This window comes from Pinus tabuliformis, chromosome 6 (genome assembly GCF_031772625.1).
Source record: "Pinus tabuliformis cultivar Carrire ecotype Pingquan chromosome 6, CPIR1, whole genome shotgun sequence".
Taxonomy (NCBI): Eukaryota; Viridiplantae; Streptophyta; class Pinopsida; order Pinales; family Pinaceae; genus Pinus; species Pinus tabuliformis.
The window spans coordinates 1,053,174,593-1,053,193,614 of NC_142292.1; the positions used below are offsets into that span (position 1 = coordinate 1,053,174,593).

Genomic DNA, 19,022 nt, shown 5'->3' on the forward strand with positions numbered 1-19,022 from the left:
ATAATACAACAGTGTTTGGGGTAAAGCGTGATGGTGTTCTTCTCCTTGTATGTGTGGTAAATTCTTGACTTGTTGTTATGCTTCTATTTATTTCCTCATGTCATTATTTCTTTCATGCTTGTTTCAAGTTATGTTAGTATGCAGCTATCTCATATTAGCATAAGAATTAATTATTTGCTTTAGGAAAATAATTCTTCTAGAGGATAATAGATGTATCTCTAGGAATTCTTTCCACTGCACTTATTTAATTTCATGTCGATTTAATGATTTGTGGTGAAGTTTTGTAGAAGAATCATTATTTGGTCAAGCTTTTCAAGCTTGAGGGGAAATTCTCGGAGGAATCAACCTATTCTTGAAAAATATTCAAGGAGAACCCGCATGTTTTGAATTCTAAAGTCTCATCTATATCTTATTTGTGTCTTGCAAGGATTCTTTCAAGTTTCTTAAAGCTTTTATTTCTTGCATCAAAATATCAAACTTGAAAAAAATTATTTTTTACGTATTGTACTTATTTATCAATCTCTGGCTATTTCAAAGAGCTAAGTCATGGCTATTCAAAAATGAGAGCTTGCTCATACTCTTTGGCCTAGCCTCTTGTAGATTGTTTTTGTAACATACTTTGTTGTCATCTTAGTCTAACATTTGAGTTATTTTTGTATCCTTTTGAGCAAGATAGTTTCCATGCTTTGATTTGTAGACTTATTCATCTTGAAAGCATTTATAATATCTTGTGCTAACAATTTAGTGTTTCACTTTTCAGGGTTATTTTGGCTTTCCATTTGAAAGCATTTTATTTCATTTTAAGCAAAATACAATTTCATTTCTTAAAGAGCAAATACTTGGAAGGCACTAGTTGTTTATGTATTTCATGTTTATCTTATGATGGTTATTGCTCATATCAATTTTTTGCTTATAAATCTTAAAGAGATAATCTATTTAACTCTAACAATTCTCCTAGAAACTCACATCCTTTTTAAATTAACTTTCATTCGAGACCACCCCCCTTAGCTAACCTAGGAGATAGCTCAAACGGAGAGAGTCGGGATTAGTTTGACAACCCCTTCTCTTAGTTCCCTGCCACCAACCACACCTTGTGGGGTTGAGGGCTTTTCTCACTGACTTGTAGGTAGGTGTAGGCGGCAGGGTCAACACCCCGTACCCCTTGTTCTTCTCACTCTGCTTGAGCTTGCAGTAATCTCTGAAGGAGAGGGCTTCTTTGAAGTCTTCATCCATAGACTGCCACTCTCGGAAGTAATCCACCATCTGAGGAGGGTCTTCCTCCCTTGCAGGCTCGATTTGTGCCACTCGCATGAAGGAGGGTTGTGTAGCCCGAGTCAGCACACTGACTGAAGGGTGTTGCGCTGTTGGTGCGGGGTGATTGAATGGTTGAGAGGCCCCAGAAGTTCCCCCACATAGAAACCCTCTAGGCGTAGTCCTCTCTGTGTTCTGTGACTTGATCTCCTCCAGCATGTCTTTCTGCCACTTGGCCAAGTCACTCAAGGCCCTCAGGTGGCTGTCGAAAGCCATCTCCTCCTTGCTTTTGGGCTCAATCATTTCCTCCTCTTCGGCTATTGCTTTCCCCCTGTCCTCCATGTCTGGAGTAATCTCTAACTCCCTTTCTCTGCTCATGTACCTCTATCTGCGGTAGGTGATGTTCTGCTGGTCCCCTTCTCTCATAGGAGATAATCCCCACAACTGAGCCAAGAACTAGGCTCTGATACCACTGTAATGTTCCTAAATAAGAATACAAGTGATATAAAGAAAATAAACTGTGCAACATAATATAAAAACGAAATACACATTAAACATCCATGGAAATGCTGCAAATAAGGAACTGTTGAGCCATATTATTAGAATTCTGCAAGCTAAACACAATATATATTGGAATGGTGCACCTGGGCTTGTCCTAATGGACAAGCAAGGCCAATCCCAGGTGGGAAAATGGCTAAGCTGAAGGCTTCCCAGCTACTGCACCAATCTGCACTGCACTACCCCAGAAAACTGTTGCACTATTAAACTTCGACTGGTTGTAAAGTACACTAAAACCGCCCAAAAATTTGTGTGCTTTTAACCCCAGACTCCTTGGACAAAACACAGAAAAACCTAGAAGGGAATTTGGCTAGGTTTGACTTCTGTTTTTCGACCCCCTTGGTGCCTCTCCCCAGCTATGGCTGCCAAATTCGACCTGCTAGAAACTGCCTGCAAATCCCTCTGCAAACTCCTCCAAAAATCTAGATTTAGCCCTGCTATCCAACTCCTAACTACCTAGATGGCTCTTGGCCAAGATCATCTGCTCCCCAAGTCACCACAAATTTCTGTTGGGTGGCCTCTGCATTGTCCCTCTGCTCAGAAATTCAAATTGCTGGTATGTTGGTTCAACTAGCTGCAAACTCCAGCGAAAATGCTTGCACTATGTTGCTTCCTTAGTTCCTGGATCCCCCAACAAGCAATGAATCCCCTGCTGGTCTTCACTCCCTCTGCATGTTTTTTCGCTGCCCAGAAATATGCACTTCCCTCTCTACGTTGATGACTGAAATGTGTTGCTGCCTCTGACTCCCTGAAACTCCTGTAGAACAACCTCCCTAGGGCGGGCACGGATGGTCCCCTGAAGTAGAGGTTGAATCTCTCGCGTGAGAGATTCGTGGCTAAACAGCCGGTAGACTTGCTAAACAGCAAAGCATACAAGTGAGTGTTTGTTTGCAAATGTCAAAGATGATCCAAAATGAGAGTTGATCCCTCCTTATATTCCCTTGGGCCTCCTTAGCCTCATGTGGGCCCCTCCATCCACCCATTCGATTTCCCTCCAAGCATATCGAATGACCAAGTTCAAATTCCCCCATGTGGGTGGCCCCCACATCCCACTAGTTGCTAAATAAAGTCGAATTTGCCCCAAAGTTCCTAAGTCGAAATGTGGGGTCCTCTTCCTAAGTCAAAAATGTGCCAAAATTGTGTAGTTGCACCCTATGACTAATGTTTGTGAGAAGGGACATGACAACATGTTTTGTTGATTTCATCTAGTCAATATGTGAACGATGCCTTCCTGCATCCTTCCTAAAGAGGAGATCCTTCCTTTTGAACATGCTTTCAAGGTAGAGATTTCTTTCATAATATCTGCAACCATATGACATGACTTAATTTTATCAAATACAAGCATACATACCTCATTTTCCTTTAGGTCATCTAGACTTCCTTCAACAACTTCCTTGATTGAAGGAACTTCAATCCCTTGACCTACTTTACTTCTTTTGTCATCATACCATCATCCCATGAATTCCTACAAGTTGGAATTCTTGATGAAACACTTGCTTCCTTTTAATCGGTGAATCTTTCAATGAAGACTCCAACAGAGGATCTTTAGTATCCTCATCCAGCAAATGTTTTCTTTTGACTGATGTATGATGAGCTTTGTACTAGATGACTTTTTCTTCTTCTCATAAGTACCACTTATGCTTCTAATGAGGTTACCAAGAGCTATATCCTTTTGTAGGTGACTTCCATAGACTTTTGTTCCAGCTATCTTTCATCCTTCTCTATGATGATGTCACGAGATCTTGCTTTCAATGCTTCTATGATGCCATGATGCATCATATCATGCTCCTTAGTGACTCATCCTAGCCATATCTTAAAACAAAAACTTGAAAAGAACTAGGTGAGGAAGACTATCTCAATCATAGTAGAGATCTTTTACTTCCTCTTTCTTGGATTTCTTATTTTCAGCTTCCTCTACTTCTTCGATGATACAAGCTTCTTCTCTTCGCCTTTTGATATTGTCCTTCTTAAGCTTAGGACAATCTCTCTTGTAAAACCCATATTCTTGACATCCATAACATTGAACTTTAGCCATATTCTTCTTCTTCTTCTGAGGACCAAATTTTCCTTTTCTTTTTTGTCATTGTGGCATATGCTTGATTTTGCTCATTTGATCCTACATAAGTTTTTGCCTTCAACCTGGTTTCTTCAATCTTGCATAGTGACCATAGATCCTTGAATGGAGTAGCTTCCTTTTTCCCATAAATGCTTGATGTAAAGTTACCCCATTCCTCTGGTAGTGCATTTAATACTACGGTAGTCATCTCCTTGTCAGACATTATTTCTCCTAGATCTTGAAGTTGGTCCCTTATTTCAGATATCCTCATAAAGTATGAGGCTATTCCTTCTTCTTTTAATATCCTTAGCTTGTAGAGTTCTTGTCTTAATGAGATTACTTCACTTGTAGTGCTTACGAAAAACAACTCTACCAGTTTGTCATATATTTATTTTAAACTTTCAAAATTAGATACATAGGAAATGAGGGGATCCTTGATGGATTCTATGAGAACCCTTTGAGCCCTTACTTCCCCTTTCAAATATCTTGCAAGTGCTTCAACATCTTCTTTTGAAGGTTTGGTGATTGAGCCCTTAACATGTTCCATAACCTTATTTTCTATGAGATTCAGATTTTTCATTTTCTTCCATGAAAGAAAATTTGAAGCCCCAGCCAACTTCTTGTTTTCCTTGCAAAAAGACATTTTGATAGGTTCAAATGTAGACATAGATATACTTAGATGTAGACATAAATATACTTACTTTTGAAGATGCTTCTTCAACTTGCTGCCTCCTTGAATTTGATGATGATATGGATTATAGAAAACTTCTCCTTGACGAAGATAGTTTTCTTCAAGTGTGATCCTTGGCTCCAACAAGAGGGAGATCACCTTAGAAACTTTTATGATGATGACAACGTCCTTGTCAATGATGATGACAATTTCCTTGATCTTGCTTCTCTTGGATGAGTAGACTTCAAGTTACTTTGATTTGTAGATCTCTTCAACTTGAGTAGAGGTAGGGTCTTTGTGGTCTCTTTCCATGATAATGGCTTGAGCAAGGATCCCAAGACTTCTTCTTAGATCGTTCTAGGGTTTTGACACTTCCTTTAAGCAGGTAATGTAGATCTTGACTTCAAAATGCTTGAGTGTCCCTTCTTGAACATCCCTTCCTTGATTGTCACCTTAGCTCTGATACCATATTGAGAAATCTATGGCATGAAACAAAAGGTGATTTCTCTAGCAATGGTAACTGCATGTGAATACTTTTTACTTCTTTAGATTAGGTTCTTCTTTTGAACTATTATAGTGCTCTTCTTCATCAAACAACTACCAAACAATAAACAATAATGAGACAAGAGGCACAAGATGTAGGCGATCAGCAGGGGCCAAAACCTTTCCAACTTGGGAGGAAAACCCAAACAAATTCTTCTTCTTATAGAAACTTCAAGTGATCAATTCCAAGACCAAGACCCTTGACTTATCAACCTTTCCAAGATCAAGTCACTATACCCTTTTTCATTGCTTCTTCTTCTTGCCCAAGTCAACAATAGTCAAACTGACTTTTAGCACTACAAATTTCGACTACTCTGGTATTTCAGCCTTCTTCCACAGCCCTGCAATTCTCGGCTGCCTGAAACTTCTGCAAGATCACACGTGTGGGCTGAATTATGGATCTTGATGATGGTTTCCTTCTTCGTTTGACTTGAGGGCTTCTCCTTGTAACGTCAACAAGCAAGACTGTTGGTGTAGTGACCTTCCACTTGGCGTCTACAAAGACTAGTGTAACCCTACTGCAGAAACCCTAGTTTTTGTCACACGTGTGAGGAGGATGACCCAAAATAGTACCAAATTTCTTCACTTTTCTTCCCTTTCTTCTTGTTGGTTATGAGGCTATTCTCCTTGTGATTCTCACACTTCTTATTTCAGATCCTTGGTCGAATAGTGCCATGAGAGAGGTCGAGATCTTTCAATATGTAGTGATCTACCCATAGAAAATAAGCCGACTTGTGCCATGGGGTAGGCCAAATTGCCATTCTAGATCATTTTCATCCCCCTTTAAGGCCGACTTGATGAGGTACTTATGACAAGGTCTTGGAGGATTTGTGACACAAATAACTTCTCTTTTTACAATGTATAACATGCCCAATTGGGTCTTCAATACTTGACATTGACTCAATAGACTTTATGACTTGATGACCAATCCTAATAGCTCTCAATGGGAGCTTTATCTATAAAAATAAAATTCCTTGAGCATGAAACCCATGATTCAAGCATAACAAAATAATTTTATTTTTCTTCTTTAGATCAATTACATAAAATCATGATCACATGTCATTATAAAGACCGAACCTAGTTACATATTTCAACAAACACAACATTGGAGAAGATTTCTTGAGGCCAGTTTCCCATCTCAGCCATTTTTTTTGTAACAGCATGTAAACCCCAATTTTCCATTATAATAAAAGTTGAGATTTTTTCTACTCATCATATTGCATGCACTTTATTTGTTATATTTTACATGGCAATCTTCTGTAAATCTAAGTTACCAGAAAACGGATACGGGAACGGATACGGGTACGGGGTTTGAAACGGATACGGCAAATTTTCAAAAAATCTGGATACGATACGGCAGGAAAAGGCACGTAATAAATATACATATATATATATATATTAAACCTATGGGTCTACAGTGTGTCGTCTCATTAAAACCTTGCAACCTTGCATCTCTCAGTTTTTTTCAGCACTCATATTTTGATCATCAATTAAGCTGCCCCATATATATATATATATATATATAAACCAGCTAAATTACATAATTTTTTATAATAAATTTTATATTTATTTTATTTATATATATAAAATATCATATAAATTTATATTGATATATGAAATTGAAAGTAATAATAATAAATATTAGGTTTATATAATGCTAATTAACATAGCCGAGTATTTAGTTGATTATGGTTAAAGTAATGTGTTGGCAATATCGACAAGTTACACGAACTCAGTTACCTTCTGTTGTGGGGGCAACCCGTAGTTCGTAAGATAGAACAATGAAGGATTGTGTGAATGCATAACGACGTCACTGTCATTTTCGCATAGGGGGTCGAACAACAAAGGTCGTTATACTTGAACACTATATGGGCGTACAACAGACAATGGAGGCGTCGGACTAGCCCATTTTGGCATGGATGCACAGAGTCTGTTTTCAGAGGATCCATAGAATGTTTACAAGCTGATCCAGAGGCTTCAGAATAATGTTGGCCCATCCTCTATTCCCTCGTAACCCTTGTGCCTCCTGCGCTGAAAATGAACCCTAGCTAAGTGTTTGATTTGCAGATTTATGCCGGAATTCAAAGTCATCGTTAAATGTGCCTTGGAATTTACCGAATTAAGACGAATTTGTTTGGCCTGGTTTGAAGTTTGACAAATTTCGAATTCCAACATTGGAAATTCCACTAGCCTATAGATGATTCCACTCACCGGATTCGACGAACTTTTCACCAAAAATGTTTCACGATTTTTGAAAAACCTTTTAAATTTTCTAAATAATTTTCAAAATTTCCTGAAAACGTTTTCATTTTTTTTAAACTGCAAGTTTTTTTGACAAAAACGCCTTAAAAACGGCTGCGAAAAAAAATTCCCGTTTCCAGAAAAAAAAAACGGCACAAAAACGTTTTTCCGGCGTTTCGTACGCGGATCCGGATCCGAAACGGGAAAACGCCGTTTTGGGGTTGGAGGTAGCCGTTTCCGGCAACTTAGCTGTAAATTGAATGGTAATTTTATGGAGAAATTTTGGTTGAATTAGATTATTGCAAAATTAGCCAAATATCCCATTTGGGATATTACATGTTTCTAGATGTCTCTCACAAGTTATAAAAAGACTCTCGCCTCATTCTCTCATCACACGAATTGAGCAAGTCGTTTCACCTGGAAAGGGGTGATTTTAGAAAGGAAAAAAGAGGAAGAGTGTTGTGGTTTATCAAGGCTATTTTTAGATATTACTACTTTCATTATGTGATCATTCATGAGTAAATGTGATGTTAGTATGTTTCATCATCATGTATAATTGATAGACTTATAGTTAATGCAATGACATTGGACAATGTAATCATAATGTAATAGTGTATCATGTATGACTATGATTTATGATTGCACATAACATTTCTTAAATGTCCTAACATACAGATATATATATATATATATATCGCATTTCCCTGTTTCCAAAATTTGTGGATCACGTTTCGTACCCGTACCCATTTTGGAAACTTGTACCTGTTTCCCCGTATCATGCAACTTAGATTCAGCCCTATTCTGCACATAACATTTCTTAAATGTCCTAACATATATATATATATATCATGTTTCCCTGTTTCCAAAATTTGGGGGGGGTCACATTTCGTACCCATACCTGTTTCGGAAACTCGTACTTGATTCCCCATATCGTGCAACTTAGATTCAGCCCTATTCTATGATATCAATTATTCAGGAATATTTCATCTCAGCCAAGCTACCAATTGATCCAACTTCAAGTGGCACGAGCATGGTCTAGACTTCTTGGCATATCTTAGATGATTGCTCGATCTTGGGAGAGACCTTTGAGATGCCCTTTAAATCTCCTAGGTTAATTTCATATCAACACTAGTGGATCTATGTCATTATTCACCCCAAACATATTATTTAACCATTTACTCATTGGTGCTATGAGGTTAAATCTCTCCTCATATTAAAATTTGTATTTTACTCAATTAGAATTAGGCTATAATCCACCCACATAGTGTTTGACTTTGTTAAATTGTTCCTTCATAATTTATGTAATTCTTTGCATAAATTTAGGAGAAGTAAAAAGTAAATATGCAGTATATTCTTTATATTACAATAATTAAACAAATTTACCAAGAATTATTGCCCACCATAATTTATGGAATTCTTTGCATAAATTTAGGTTGGAGTAAAAAGTAAATATGTTGTTACATAAATATTGTAACAACCCAAAAATTTAACACGTATCTTCCCTTGCAAAATCATATTGCTCTGATACCATATTGATTTTCCAGTGCTAATTAGACAAACACGAATTTCTGCATCTGGTAATTACTTCCAATGATATATGAACATCATTAAGTAATTACACACAGAAAATTCAACTTCTTAGAAACTTCAACCTCTTCCTTAGATTACTTCCTACATGTGTGAGAGAGAGAAATATGTGCGTAATGAGTGTGTGATGGGCGTAGGATGAGTGTAAATGAGAAGTTCGGGTGACTTTCTATAGTGATATTAGGTTACCCCAATTCAGGGGACTTTTTATAGTGATATTAGGTTGCCCCAAATAGGCATGTCTCTTTGTAAATTAAATTTAAAATTAAATATAATTTTCTTTCTTTTAATTTTAACTTAAATTTAATTTAATTTTCTTTCTTTTGATTTTAACTTGTGTAGCTGGGGAATACCTCCCACAGCTACCCAAAAATCAACACCAAGCCCTTTGCTCCTTACGTATCCAACTATATTTTGGGTTTATTTTACCTTAGGGATTTCCCCCTTGCACCGGAGCAAAGCTAGCCCAAAGAAAGAAAGATAAGGCTACCGAGGTGACAGTTGGTAGTCTATCCAAGTCACCCTTGGGGTTTCACAATTGTGCTTCAGAAATTTTACACCAATTGAGAAACCAAGAGGTAACGATCAACATCACATCCCTCTACCTTAACAAGTAGAACTACTTGCAGACAACATCTTTGGAATCATCCAAAGTGCCAATTGGAGGTTGGCTGCTGAGGTGACTGTTGGTAGTTTATCTAAGTCATCCTTGGGGATTTGTGATTGTGCTTCAGGACTTTTACACCAAATGAGAAACCAAGAGGTAATGGTTAGCATCACATCCTTGTACCTTAACAAGTAGAACCACTTGCAGACAACATCTTTGGAATCATCGCAAGTTCTAACTGGAGGTTGGCTGTAGGTCGCGAGCCACTAGCTCTTCCGTGTGGACCTCAACTACAAGGGTCTTTTAAGTTTTAACAGTCTGTCATAGTAGGCTTCCAAACTGTGAATCCTATGAAGTCAAACCTATCCCCAATTAAGTCTCTATCAAATTTAGCAATGGAAAGCTTTGTGTCCACATTGAAAAGCGCTGGGCACTGCGGATACCTTTGGCAATGTCTGTTGGAGGGCCTGATGCTAAGTGGTCATATATTACTGGAACATACTCATCATATCTTGCATCACTTTACTCTGAAAAGCCTGTTGTTTTTTGTTGAGTAACAAGAATTTCTACCAAAAGACATTCTTGCATGTGTTCAACCAAGATTTGGGCAAGGTTGGAGTCCTGGGAATCCCTAAACTCGCTACAGGTTTAATGGGGAGCCATGACAAAACACTATGATAGAAATTATGCAAATGTGGCACTCAAAACCAGATCTAATGCTGAAATTGAAGATCTCATGAAGGAAAGCACAAATTTGATGTTGAAAATCACAAATCTGATATCAAAAATTGCAGCTCTGATGCTAGAAATTGCAAATCCAATGCCAGAAATTACAGATCTTATGGCAGGAATTGTCGATCTGACGTTGGAAATTGCAAATCTGATGCCATGGATTGCAGATATGATGTCAGGAATAGCAGATGTGATGCCAGACAATGCAAAATGAAATGGGAATTGTAGATACGATGTTGGAAATGCCTCTGAAATGGAAAAAATGAACCCACCATTTCAGGTAGTAGCACAGCCCATATTAAAAAAATGGGACAAATCTACACAAAATAACAAAGGTAGCATAAAGATATCTCCAATATTAAGGGAGAAGATCTCTTTTGAGTTCACACTGGTTCAGATCTGGAAGATGAGAGGAAGAGCGGTTGTTGGTTCACAAAATGCTAAAATGGTTTAGGCCACCTGAAAGAGACCAAGTTTAGATGCCTAGTAGCTGGAAATTTACATAATTGATAATTGACTGCAGAGTAATATAAAAATTACAAACTCCAGAAAACTTTCTACATTATGATTTATATTTTGGCCTGCCCTTTTGACATTCTCAATGGAAAACAACCTAAAGTTGGCATGCCCAAAGAGGTGATTTTTAACAGTTATGTTGTTGGAGATTTCTGGAAGTGAACTGTGTAATGTTTTTGCAGCAATTGCAATACGGTGAAGTTGCTCTGTGTCTCCTGGCTTGCCGTTAATGCTATAGATTGCTGATTTCTTAATGTAATATAAGCCTGTTACAACTAGTCTCTACTTTCAACTGTACAAATAACCCATAATCTTTTATGACAGTTCAGGATCCCATATTTAGTTTTTGTTCCATCTTGATTAACGAAATTTTATGTGAGTATGAACAGAGTTATTTAGGGTAGACTGTAAAAAATATGCAATACCGGCAGAAGGTCGACATATCAAGGCTGCGAACAACAAAATTGGACAAGAAAAAACAGCTCTTGCAAAAGTAGCCTGAGGAGCAATTCCACCAATATATTTAACCTTTTCATTAATCAAATTTCTGAACTTGAGAGTCCATCTGAGAAATTTGTGTTATGATGATGATGGAACATGCCTGGAGTTTAAGGTATAAGAATGTCTTGTTAAAATTTAAATGTTAAACATCTCATAGTAGAATATTTCTAAACTCAAATGATCAAGGTTCAGTTATAGGTACTCTTACCAGCAATGTCTAAATGGTTCATGGTAAGGAGCTCCTTCTGTTGTGTACGAGAAAACCCTAAACTTACTAGTCAAGATGTCACTCTGAGTACAGGAACTGATGGATGGCCCCTTTACAGGGTAGGAAGAGTGAACAATTGCCCATTTGAGACCTTGGAACATAGCACCAAGAGTCTGGACCTTTGATTTACTAGAATTTGACCACTACTCCTGGCAAGGCCATGGTTTTAAATGTGCTTTCTATTAGTCCTTCTGATAAGCATCTTTGTTATGTTATTGACTGGCACAGATTTATTGCACTACAGGAATTTTGACTGCTTTGATGCTCTTACACATAGGTTTGACGGGTCAGCTAGTGGAATGCCAGAGGCAGTAGCCATGTTTTCAGATAAGCAAGGCACCTCTTGGGGACCATCCAAATTATAAGCCCTAACAAATGAGACTGACCTTAGTCCTTTTTCCTCCTACCATGCGTCAAATCTCAGGACAAAAATTTTCACCTTGCACACAACAAATGTCTGCCACAAACTAGTTTCGTTGTCCAGGAACTGATGATGCTGGTTGCAAGTATCAACCTAAGAACCAGTAAACCAAAGGAGAGAATTAAAACATACAAGGGCACTCTGACATTGAGGGCTATAAAATATAAGGGCACTCTGTGACATTCAACTTTTCAAGGTCCTCAGCTTGCATTGTCTTTTTTGGCCATTGTATCAATCAGGACATCTGGGCTTTGCAAAGAATATCAGTCTTTAGAACTTAAATTTATAGTGCCCTTCATACTGTAGCATTTTTTTCCTTAGCATGGTTGTGTACATTGGCTACTTTTCTTCTTGTTTATTTAAAAGGGTGATATTTTGTGATCAAGTTACAAGGCAGAAAAATATTGTGCCGTTGAAATCTAAAGAACTAGAACCAAAATTTGGTGACACGTACCTTCAGATATGCATGGTTTGGAGAGTCTGGATCTGGTACTTTGAGTTCATAGGATTCATCTATACCAAACTGTAACTGTCAAAACAGAATAAAAAAGAGTTAATTTGAATAGGGCAGTTCATCATTTTTTATCTAATTTTGAATTTTATTGAAAAGTGTTTCTTAAAAAGACAAGAGAATATTTTAATAACCAGACGATACCTAGAAATGGATTTTAAAAGTCCATATAATGAGCGATTAACATCACCCAGAAGAAAAATTCAATTGTCTCTGTGTTAATAGCTATCTGAATGAGTTTGGCTGTGTAATAGCTTCAATTTGATGTGATTTCTTACTAGATAAAACTACTTCGGACAGTGCTTTTGCATTCAATTACCTACAGCCATATATTCTCCTAACACCCACAGCATTGGATTCCCTGTCCAGGATTCTCTTGTTAGTTAATTCGATGCAATGCTGAATCACGGCGTTATCTAAGATCTTCAATTCGTAATATCGCTAGGGTTAAGTGAATGCACAACCAGCCTCGTTATTTGACTGGGCATTCTATTTATTAATTCGTTAATTGCTGAGAGTCAACTAACCCTCAAATTGTTGGCGTATTTATGTGGAAACTTCAGACCATTTCCATTAGCAACAGTCATCCACGTTGGGCTTTAACTCATTGTTATATTGCTTGGTTCAATGCCATCACACTCCCAGTGTTTCATCCATTCGTGGTATGCTGGTTATGGTATATTCCTCTGAGTAATAGTTGTAAACCATACTACAGCACTGAAAGCTTTTGGTTGGTTAGCTGACTAGTACATGCATCATTTCAGCGATCTCATACCTATAAATTTGCTGGAAAATTATACCTACAGTTCATATATATTCTTGTGGGATATGCTGGTGTGGGAAAAGCTTGTGCTCTGTTTCCAAGCTAATGACCAGCACACCATTACCATTGGTTATGTGAGCTGTCACAACAGATTTTGGGAGCTCCAAATTGGTAAACAGAGGCCTGTTTATCTAGTTGGCATTGTAAGCAATCACATCTTGAACCCAAATTTGAAGGCAGAGTTCTTAGCTAGTTTTCATTTAGCATTATAGTGCACTGGCATGGGCGGTTTGCATTGGTCTTGGCTATCCACAGTAAGCAGACCCAGCCTTGAAGACATCAGAAGACTTTCTTTATGAGAGGTATTGCACTTGAAATTTCACCAAGAATAGAATAGAGAATTATTAAATTTTCAAAAAAGGTTTAAACCATTTCTTTATGGATTAATGATTTTATTTACTATAAAATCTTTATTTACTAATCAATGAATTATCTACTATAGATCCCTTATTTACCAATTTATGAGTTAAGTTATTTATATCAATTTGTATAACCTAATTTCCTCACATTTTATATTAATGAAACTAGTAAACTATAAATCCTTTGTTTTACGAATCAATAAGTGGGTTATTTATATCAGTATGTAGAACTTTATTTTCGAAACTAGTGAACTCTTAATCCTTCATTTTTTCTTTCAATCAGATGCTGCCTAGTCATGCCCTTCCCCCATCTAGAAGTATAATGTATTAGAATGAAATGTAACCAGATTACAATGAAAAGATTCCCTCGGGAGTTAGATTTCCAAATTTACTGCATATGCATTATTTATATGAACGTCAATCTATTTTTCTTTCACATTTTTTTTAAATTATCTTCTGTTTCCAGCTTTGGCAGTTTCCAAATACAAGATGGCCAAGGAGCCGCGAAACATTTCTCTGGTAAACTTATTCCAGGCAAAATTTTAGAATTGCTATACGAACAGTTTCATATGTTTTGTGCAACGGTCAAAAATTACTTCGAAATTGTTTTCTGTTTCTAGCTTCTGCAATATGGCATCTTGTTGGGTTGATTTCCGAATTAAGGTTGAAAATTTGCTTTCACATTATTTTAGTGTTCACAGCGTCTGCAGCATAGCATTTTGTTGGAGTTGATTTTGGGGTTCACAGTATGTGAATTATTTATGTCAACTTTCAGAATCTATTTTTCTTTCAGATTGTGGAGCATCACGATAAATGAATTGCACTCGGCTTACAAGCGAAAGATCCCTTCAAGATCAATCCAGGATTCGACTTTTCTTTTAGAGTTAATTTTATTTATTTTAACATTGAGATCTATTTTTACTTCAATTTTTTTCTTTTTTGGACTACCAGGCTGATGTCAGGCAGGAACTAAGCTTCTCAACGGGCGTCAGCCGCCCTTGGAAGTTTGAAGTTTGATAATAAAGTGATTTATATCCTTAACTTAAAGTGATTTCTATCATCAACCTTTCCTTCTGCAATTTTGGACTTGTGACTTGGCCGGGACTAAACACCACTTAAACCAACTAAACCAGCTAATACGCCTCATAAAAAAATTTGTTTATTCATGTTAATTTTGTTTATTCATGTTAATGTTGAGAATCTATTTATATGAAATTATTTTTTTGTTTACAACTTCTACAGTTTCCAGAGACCAAATTGCCTAAGGCAGAGTAACACATGTCTTTGGAAGATTTGAACGTTCAGGAAAAATCACTAATCACACTGGAGCATTGAAACAATACCCGTTGTTAGATTTTTAATTCACAATATGTCTTCGGTTCTCAATCCAATTAATTTTAAAAATTACTAAATCTATAACTCAGTATCGTATTCATGTAATAAATATTTACCAATTATATATATATATATATATATATTCTATGAATATATATCACATGATAAGAAAGCGAAATGTTGGTACCTGGTCATCCCAAGACTCGACATTGATGCGCAGACCTCGAAGAGAAGAAAGCGTCCCTGCCGCCTTGTCAGTCAACCCATCCTCCTCCACCATCTCGATCTGATCGTGAAGAAGATGAATAGTATTGAGGAATCTGGAAATCCCTCTTTGCAAAACGGGAGCAGAGCTAGGATAGTGCCCTATTATTGCCACAGAGAAGTTCTTTTTGACAGCCAAAATGTAGTTCGCATTCATGCCATATTCTACATTTGCAGGCATTGGCCATATGGGAATCTTTTCTATATTTATATTATGTTCGCTACTCGACCATGCTAGAGACGCCGACCTCCACATTGTCATAACAGCCAACCAAAGCCAGGCTCCCCTAACAACACAGGTCCTTACAGCCATTGTGGAGGTCTATTGCAACTGTACGCTGCCCTCGTCTTGAACAGGGTAGGGAATAAAATGGTCTTGAACAGGGTAGGGAATAAAATGGCCTTCAAACCCAATCCCTGTTTTACGAATCTTATTTCAATCCAATTTCCAACACAAACGGAGAAACAAAATGGGAAAAAACTAACTTTCCTTTATTGAAATACGGGCCAGCCGATTTCAACGCTCTTAACGACACGGAGGTTCATTGAAAGATACTGTGATAATGTATGCCTTCAAAGTTGGACACGGAAGATAATAGAAAGATACAGTGATACTGTATGTCTTCAAAACTTGGGTTTGCCTGAGGGAAGAGCATGATTAATCTATTTTAGATAAGGCATTCTCTTTGTTTGTCGCTTACAAGAAAATGTGATCTCATTTTTTCCGCAACCTGTGGAAGATCTTGGGAATCGTTTTCCCTACTGTCTGCACTCCTTTCTCTCTGGTACCTCACACTCCCGTGTGATACCTCGCACTCTACTTTGTTTATATCCAAAAATAAACATAGAAACTACCAGAGACACCAACGCTGCATGTGCAATATCTAAATAAACAGATTATTATATTTATGTCAACTATTGACCACAAAGTAGTTGGATTAAATAGGGAAATATATAAGAACTTAGTGATGTGAGATACAGGAAAAGAGAAAATATATTATTTTTACGGTGAAAAACTTAAGATAGAAAAGAGAAAATATATTCTCTTTACGTGAAAAACTTACGATAGAAAAGAATAAATATATTCTTTTTACAGTAAAAAAAACTTGGGATAGAAAAGAGAAAATATATATATATATATATATATATTTTTTTTTAAAGTGAAAAATTTACGACGGAAGTTGCAAATTATTGAAAAATTATTATTAATATAAATTAAAATTACTCATTTGACTTAATCAAAATAGTTTATAGGCTTTGTTACAAAATTGATTTTGTTAAATTTCTTTTCTAAGATATAATGAAATAGGTTAATAGTTTAAGATGTAGAAATTTGTTTTTTAAAACTTAATAAAAAATAAGTTAATGATGCAAAATATAAAGACCTTCAAAAACAAAATAATAGTCTAAAATTTATAATCATGTGATAAGAGAAAATACATGTTCCTTTATAATGAATCAACTTGCATGTGCAAATGCTAACCAATAATAATGAATTATTCCACTTAATATAATAATAAAATTATTATTAATATAAATTAATTTACATTTTATTTAAAATTCCATCATTTAAAATCACTCCCCTAAAATTATATTACCTAAAATTTACTTAGCATCATAATAATAATAAAAATATACTTACACTCTGGTCAAATTATATTACCTAAAATTTACTTATTTATCATCATGGATAAGCAATGATCATAATAATAAAAAAATATACTTACACTCTGGTCAAATTATATTACCTAAAATTTACTTATCATCATGGATAAGCAATGATCATAATAATAAAAAAATATACTTACACTCTGTCAAATTCCGTTGTTTTTTAAAATAAATAAATATATTTTTATATTCACATATATACCGAAAAGAACAAAATATTCATATTAAAAAGTCCTGTCAACCTTTACTTTTTAAAATCAATAAATAATTTTGTATATTCACATATACATGCAAATAACATAAATTTTTATTTTTAAAAAGTCTCCTAAAAGTAGCTAATCACATTAGAGGTATCAATAAATAATTTTCCCACACACTAACGCTGATAATATATATTATTTTTACAATAAATATATAAATAAAAATAATAAATAAGGATACAAAGTCACGTGAATGTTGTATGGAACATCACAGTTAATGCATACGTTAAAATACATATATAAAACAGTGTTCATGTGCAATTTGTTGGCAAGTGGTTACAACTATACAGCATAGGTAATGTGGTTACATGCATTTCTAGTCTGGGAACCCACTTGCCCCACCCAACCTGCCATTGGCCCGAGACGGTTTGGTGAGGTGGGTAAACCACTCAAAAGTGAGAAGCATAGTTTATTGTTTATTGTTGACCTTGAGGAATATGTTTGTAGCGGACTTCCATGTGCACCACGGGGAGTCTGTCTCACACACATTTTAACTCGCTGTGCAATATGGACGGGGAGAGAGAATAAATCTTATGTACGGGGATTGGCCATCCTCATGTTTTAGTGACATGATTAATATAAAATGCTTTAAGACGATGATTAATATAATAATTAATGTAGTTATTATTAAAATAATATATATCTATATTTATTTTTTTATAATTTTAATCAATTAATTTAAATTGGTAGATATGATATAACGCACTTTATTTTTTATTTAGATATCTTGGGGTTGAGAGGTGATTTTATTTAGATATTTTGGGTTGAGAGGTGGTTTATTTTTTATTTAGATATTTTGGTTTGAGAGGTGGTTTTATTTAGATATCTTGGCTTGAGAGGTGGTTTTATTTAGATATCTTGGGTTGAGAGGTGGTGTAGAGTGAAGAGATTTCACATAATGTTATATTTAAAAATAATAAAATAATATTTATAATAACAAATTAAAAATAGTAATAACAAAAAATATTGTCTGGGTCATAAAGAAATATTTTAATTTACACTTTAATTTTACATCCACTTTGTATAGAAATAAAATAATTGAGAGTAAAAATAAATAAATATTTTTGAGTCTCTGACTGAGAATGGGAGATGTCACATAATGTTATATTTAAAAATAATAAAATAATATTTATAATAACAAATTAAAAAATAGTAATAACAAAAAAATCATCTAGGCCATAAATAAATACTTTAATTTACACCTTAATTTTACATCCACTTTATATAGAAATAAAATAATTGAGAGTAAAGAAAATAAATATTTTTGTGCCTCTAACCGAGAATGGTAGCCATGTTGTAATGTAATAAAATAATTGAGAGTAAAGAAAATAAATATTTTTGGGCCTCTAACCCAAAATTGTAGCGATGTTGTAATGTAACGTTTAACATTTTGACTAAATCAAATTACATAATAATAATAATAAATCAAATTAAATAAAAAAAAAATAATGGAATGTAAGCATTTTAATGTGTCAAAATAAAATAAATAAATAAATAACCCTATAAAAAAATAATAAGAAAAAGAAAAATGGCCCATCGTATTGAGAATCCATGGTATTGATCCATGATATTCATGTGGAATGTATCCTATTTAAAGGGAGAAATTAAACTAGCCTAGATCCATCTTAACTCCGGATCTACCAAGGGTTGAGAGAGATCAAATATTTTGATATGCAAACCTCTTTTAGAGTAAAAAGGGAAAGAAAGAAAGAAAATTATGTTAACATTCATGAGGCTAACTAAGCCTATGGGACAGATTTTTCTAACATCCATGAAGCTAAAGATAGCCTATGGGACAGATTGTTTCTTCATCTGGTTGATGTATTCGACCCTTTCCTGTGAAACCTCACA

The 19,022-nt window shown here is 35.5% G+C and overlaps 1 protein-coding gene across 1 annotated transcript in view; it reads right to left on the bottom strand.

The window, feature by feature from the left end:
- HEXO3 (beta-hexosaminidase 3) overlaps positions 1-16,129 on the bottom strand; it is a 315,121-nt gene extending 298,992 nt beyond the window's left edge. The window contains exons 1-2 of the mRNA XM_089424925.1: positions 15,167-16,129; positions 12,406-12,480 (exon numbers count right to left, since the gene is read on the bottom strand). Of these exons, the coding sequence (XP_089281051.1) occupies positions 12,406-12,480; positions 15,167-15,556 (465 nt within the window). The 5' untranslated portion in view covers positions 15,557-16,129. The remainder of the gene's footprint in view (positions 1-12,405; positions 12,481-15,166) is intronic.
- Between the last annotated feature and the right edge of the window lie 2,893 nt (positions 16,130-19,022).